Source organism: Lepisma saccharinum, chromosome 1, assembly GCF_977018435.1.
Source record: "Lepisma saccharinum chromosome 1, izLepSacc3.1, whole genome shotgun sequence".
Taxonomy (NCBI): Eukaryota; Metazoa; Arthropoda; class Insecta; order Zygentoma; family Lepismatidae; genus Lepisma; species Lepisma saccharinum.
The window spans coordinates 12,766,341-12,772,629 of record NC_139229.1 but is presented as its reverse complement, the minus strand read 5'-3'; the positions used below and the strand labels follow the sequence as shown (position 1 = coordinate 12,772,629).

Below are 6,289 nucleotides of genomic sequence, written 5' to 3'. Positions count from 1 at the left end.
GAAAAAAAAGTTGGTGTTAGTACGGCATGGGAATCAGTGTAGTCTTAAGGTGTCCCGGGTTCGATACCCGGTAGAGGCACATTGTATAGTAATTCGGATTCTTCTTTAAGCTGTAGGTCCAGTTCCGGTTAGCCTATCTGTGCTTAAAGAGGACTCATTTCAAACAAACAAAGTCACATCTTAGTAAATGTTTAACTTACGTCATTAAAACTATTTAACTTTGACTCAAATATGGCAAGGAGCTCCTGTGATCACTGCCTATAACAACAGAATGTGTTTCAGCATACCATCATTTGCACCCCATACCGTTCTTGCAAGTAAATTTATTTGTTCACAGTGGCCACATTGTTCTAACTGCAATGTAGAAACAATACATTTATTTATTCCAGTTATTTTTCGCACGCTTTAAGGTTCGTATTTCTACAACAAATGCGAGAGCAGAACACCCACAGCCAATTAAAAGCAAGAAAAATAGTCCTTGAAGGTGGTGTAAAGATAAGACAATATTTTCGTCAGATGCAGGAATTATCCAGGAAGATTCCCCAAGGTTAATGTGGTTTCCCTCAGAATACAAATCCCTGATCCACTTGTTCTTTATACCTGATTCAATTAGTCTCGGTAATAGTTCATCCACGAGAGGAGTAAGCGCTGACCGCTTCTGAAGGACAATCGCCGTGTTGAACTTATTGACGCACTCGTTCATAACGTGGAACTGACGTTCTCGTCTCTTGTCCAAAATGCCTCCTCCAATCACATCCCCGCTATTGAGTTTGTCCATGGCAAATGCGCAGCGGCTCTTTACAATCTCTTCATTGACGTCAGGTACGTTTTCAAGAGGCACAAAACGTCTGCAGAGTTCACATGCGAAAGTGTCCTTCCACGAACAGATCACATGTGTTAGATACTCGTCAGGACCTGTCCATATTAGTCTACTGTCTACCATTTGCTCTATCGTGTCTATGGCGGTCGTGTATACAGGTAAAGTGAGGAAGGAGATTAGTTTACTAGTGTAGCATGTCGTTATGAGCAGCACGAAAACGTCAAACCATACTAAGAGGTGCTTGACTGGTAGAACGTCCTTGGGCATTGGAACCTGCTGCTGGAACATGATAGCAGTGACTTCAAGAAGTGACTTACCAAAGGTTTTAAAGTTGCTGGATGGTCTAGACGGTACTAGCCGCAGGAATGTATTGGTGGTCGCTGGCAGCAAGAGGGAGAATGTCAAAATGGTCGCCAGCAAGCTGATCCACATTGATAACTTAAACGGTAGGGTCAGCGACAGGTACTGGGGAATGGGTGCAGGCATTCCGGTGACCCAGGTAGAGCAGACGATCTCGTGAGGGGCCGAGTAGTCAATGAACATCGACTGGGTATAGTCCACATAGAACCCTCCCACGCCAATATCAACCCTTCTGCTCAGAACCTCACCCAGAACTCCGGTGGCTGAGGAGTTGGGAAGTATTTCCCCCCACGCTTCAGGGACGTTCTCTACCTCCAAAGTCCAGTTCTTCGCAGAGGTCAGTTCCTGGATGATTCTGACCTCCACACCGTCCGCCATAACGCAGTCATCCTCGTATGCTACCACCGAGAACGGAAAGTACGTGAAAGTCCCTATCTTCACGTGCCTCTCCACCAAGTAATCGTTGATGCCCAATGTACCATCTGGAGGTTTCGGGGGGATGATGTTGAAATTGTCAGGCCGAAATTCATTGTCAATGCTCTGTTTCAATAACTCCAATACTGATGTAAGATTCCCACATGATTCCTTCAAATTGTATATGAGAAATACGAACACGGATTTGACGCAAATCATTTGAATTTCAGCTGAAAATAAAATAAAACTTGATAAACTGTTATGCTAGTTCTGAAGATCGATTATATAAACTAAGTACAAATTTAGGAGAGAAATTAAAGTTTTAATGCAAACCTTCCCTTAAAATGATTTCTGATTACCATTTTTCTCTTTCAATAACTTTTAAAACGAAAGCTAAAGATGGTCATTATCAAAATAACTTGTAGTTCATCCTCCCTACAATGCAATCCAACTTTACAATTAAACCTGCCTACGCTATAGTGATTGTATGGAACCCTATCTTTATTGTAGTAAGTAAAATGCATTTTTTGGCTATTCGCATGCCTTAATACAAAGAGTGATTGGTGTCTAAGAGAATTTCTTGAAGCCTCTGGCTGGTTGGCTGCTTTTTTTTGATTGGTTGATGTGGGAGTGCCGTTTCTTGACTCCTATGTGAATGTGTTCCCCTACATTGGCGTTACTGCTAGCGTGTTATCTCTAACCTCTACGACTGTCGCTTGCTATACAACTAAAGTGTTCAGAAACAATAGTGATATATGCGTGCATTTATTCTTCAATGATTTTATTTCACAATATGACAAGCGTAGAACACTACGCTTTTTTTTTTGCCCTGTATAATTTTTGGAATAACATTGTACAACAACTACTTTTCTCCAGTATTTTTTAAAATATTTTCCTTTCCTTCACTGCGAGATCTACCGGTGACTTTATCGTTCCAACCAACCACTATATTGGTGCATTTTTGCAACTGCATTTTATTTCACTTGATATTGGAGAATCATGTTTTTATAGACACTTCAACTCGTGAACAAATTATTTAACAACAGATTCCTGGAATCACAATGCAGGCCTGTAGCCAGAATTTTATTTCGGGGAGCTCATACATTATCAGTAGAGGCGTCACCAGAAATATTTGTAGAGGCGGGGCAGTTCATTGATAAAACTTCATTAGTAGAAATAATATTGACAAAGATAATTATTACCACGATTATAATTGTCATTTTAAAATAATAACTATTATAAGTTATTAAAAATTAACCAATTTTATTGTTGTTGTTATTATTATTATTATTATATAAATGGATGGATTTTGCTACTCGATCCACCGTATGAGTGACATTATTTTTCTTACACTGTGTACAGTTAGTGTACTGAAATTCATAGTTATTGTATTTTGTTATTAATTTTTAAACATTCCGTTCAAAACAAGACCTTAAAAGTTAGGGGCACATTTTGCTCATAAAGTTTATATTGTGTGATTTCTCACAAAGAAATCTATACATTTTGGGAGCTGTAGATCCGTTTATTCTTTGAATTAAATTGTAGAAATACAGGAATATAATCTGGTTGCTCTATTGTACACTAAATCTATTTCGATCTAATGTATAATCTTGCTAAGGAAGTAAAATTAATTACCACTATACACTACTTAAATTATATATTTGTAGGATTTCAGCCACCTTAGCCCTCGCCTTGACTACATGCCCGTCGCAATGTACTGTACTCTATCACAAACGCTGTATTTCTCAGCAACTACACCCAACCTCCATCCCTCATACCAAACTATTCACTGCCCGTCACAAGTTTTGCTTGAAATAATGTTCAACCTCTACATTCCTCTAAAGGTTCGTGATTCATTTAGTATCCAATGCAGCGTCGAATGTCTGTGAGATTTTTTACCGCAGACCCGAACCGAATGTTTGTCGGTTCGATACGACGTCCCGCGAGTTTGGTAACCTTTGTTCAAGTTCTCGCGGCGAACCAAGTTTCCATTCAAACTGCTGACCCTAACCTCAAGCTTCGTCCGTTTTCCTTTAATAAATATAACCTGTGCTAAAAGATAGCGGGGATTGAAATTCAACGGATTTTGAGGTAATGCCTGGAACGTGTCAAATGCCTATTCCCTAATGCCCGTTTTGGACGGAAGCATTTCCTTTAACACTTTTGCTTTCATAAATGCTATGTACATGCTTCGAAAAATCTTATAGCAGATAGTACTTTACACGGAAACATTTCATGTAACATTTCGATTAGCATTTGCGATTACAATGTATAATATACACAGCACGAAAGGCATGTCGAGTTACACCATCTATTTATATATTTTTATTTATTTATTTCACCTATAACAGAGCTTTCGCTCCAATTACAATAGGCTTACATATATTTTAAACAATTATAATTGCAACAATACAAAACAAAACAAAAGAAGAAGTAGTAGAACAAAACTACAATAATCATTTCATAAAGAACACCAGCACAAGTATTCTAGAGAACATAAATCCAAAAATTATTATAACTAAGGTAGAACAAGATAGATATTTATATACAGACTGAGACACTTATAACTATACCCATGTATATACTCATATATAAACAAATATACACACATACAGGCATAATTGTATTTACAAACATACCCATGTACACAGCAAACATCTATAATTGTTTGATTTGTTCATGACGTTCTTCGAAGGACAGACAGGAATTGCATGAATGGCATAGCGAAATCCAAGTCTCCACCGTTTCTGACTATTTCATTATGTTTAATACATAGTCTTAGAATGGGCGAATTCTGGTGTTCTGTTGAGTTGGATGTACTGTAATAAAAAGGCTGCCTGAACCGTAACATGTCCTTCTTAGCATTAAAGTTTAATGTTTGGAGGAGACTTGGACTGTCGACAAGCCCGTTGACTAACTTATATAAAAATAATTGATGTGATACTACTTTCACCTTTTTTACAAAGGTGTAACATTGAATTCTCTGAGTAGTTGTTTATATCTGAAAAGATGATCTTTTGTGTTTTTCGTAATATAAGTAACGAACAAATTTCTTCTGAATTCTTTCTATCTTTTTGCTATTACATTGTGTGTAGGGTGACCAGACTACACTTGCATATTCTAATTTGGTTCGAACAAGGCAATTAAACAAGCTTGTCAGAGCTCTTTCATTATGCATGTCTTGTGAACTTCTAATTAGGAAGCCTAACGTTCTGTAAGCATCATTACAAATCTGATCAATATGTGTTCAAAAAGATAATTTATTACTTAATGAAACTCCTAAGTCATTTATCTGATTTACTCTTTGTAATGCACGATTATTCATTGTATACTGATAAATATTGGGTTTGGTTTGCCTGGAAAAAGTTATTGCAAAACATTTTGTGACATGGTAAGTGCGCGGTGTTTACATTTGAAACAACTAAAATATTCTTCCATACGTGTACTGTGCACGTTATAAAGTATATATTTAAGCAGCGCAATTGTTTTGTACCTAATAACGGTTTACACGAAACGTTATTCCTCTCGGTTGAATAGTTATCGGCTTCTAAAAATTTGAAGTGATACATCTCGCGCGGCCGCCATGACATCTGCACTCGTGACCTAGAGGTCGCTTCGGATTGGTTATGCTACGAATAATGCTATGGAAATAAGATCGATCCTATCCTTGATAAATGCCATCAAATATGCCATGGCATCTGAAATGTCATAACATTTTTCACTTTCCACGGTAGCATTTTGGTTATGGCATAAATGTTGAGGAAAATGCTAAGCAAAATGCAGCGGCAACTATCCAACTTTCTTATGCGTTAATTACAATCCTTCAAGGTGGGCACACTGGGTCATACGACACGCAACAACTCATCCCAGACTTAGTGTATCATGTCTGCTGTAATGGCCTGCAGTGCATGCATTACCCGATCACGAAGTTCATGGAGGGACATGGCAATGGTTGTACGTAAACACTGCCTTCAACAGCTTCCAAAAGAATGCAATCACATGGTGTAAGATCCGGGGAACCGGGTGGCCAAGGGAAAAGGTCGTTGTCTCCATTTGCAACACAGCGCTGTGGAAGAACACCATTGAGAAGCACTCGTACGTTCGTGTAAAAATGGGGGGGACTCCGTCTGGTTGCAAAATGTAACCGTCGTAATTGGTATTCATCCAAGGCACCCTGCTCGCTCTAGTAACTGATTTGGAAGGGGCTTCACTTACACGCCTTACGCCCTCTTTCAATGCTGTCATCAAAAACACAAGGTCGGCCAGGACTCTGCTTGCTTTTACACAAGCATCCAGTTTCCACAAATTATCTGTACCACCTGGTTATGTTATTCTTGTGTGGTGTGTCTTCTATAAACAGTGTACAAAACTTGTGCTGCACTGTAATCGCAGATCTGTTGTTGTTTTTTTCCCGTCAGTTTCATACCGACCTGTGCGTGGTCGTTCAGGAAACCTCATTGTGCAGCACAACGTGTACAGTTGCATCATTAACCCCCGTGGGTTTCTGGTGCTGACGTTAACGCCGTCGGAGAACTATCGCTTTACAGTGCGTTTGACAACATGTGGTGTATCCGGCGTTCATTTGTTTCTTCCCGCTAACAGCGTTCGGTGCCATGTGACTCGAAAGAGCCCGTTGGCAGTCGAAGAAAATTCAACTGATCGCTGATTCGCTGTTTCCCAGCCGCCAGCTGGAAA

The 6,289-nt window shown here is 39.1% G+C and overlaps 1 protein-coding gene across 1 annotated transcript; it reads right to left on the bottom strand.

The window, feature by feature from the left end:
• Nucleotides 1-376: 376 nt before the first annotated feature.
• On the bottom strand, nt 377-1,813 carry LOC145994989 (ionotropic receptor 21a-like). Its single transcript, XM_083131542.1, has one exon. It carries the CDS (start codon nt 1,811-1,813, stop codon nt 377-379), a length of 1,437 nt encoding a protein of 478 aa, XP_082987668.1.
• Nucleotides 1,814-6,289: the final 4,476 nt, after the last annotated feature.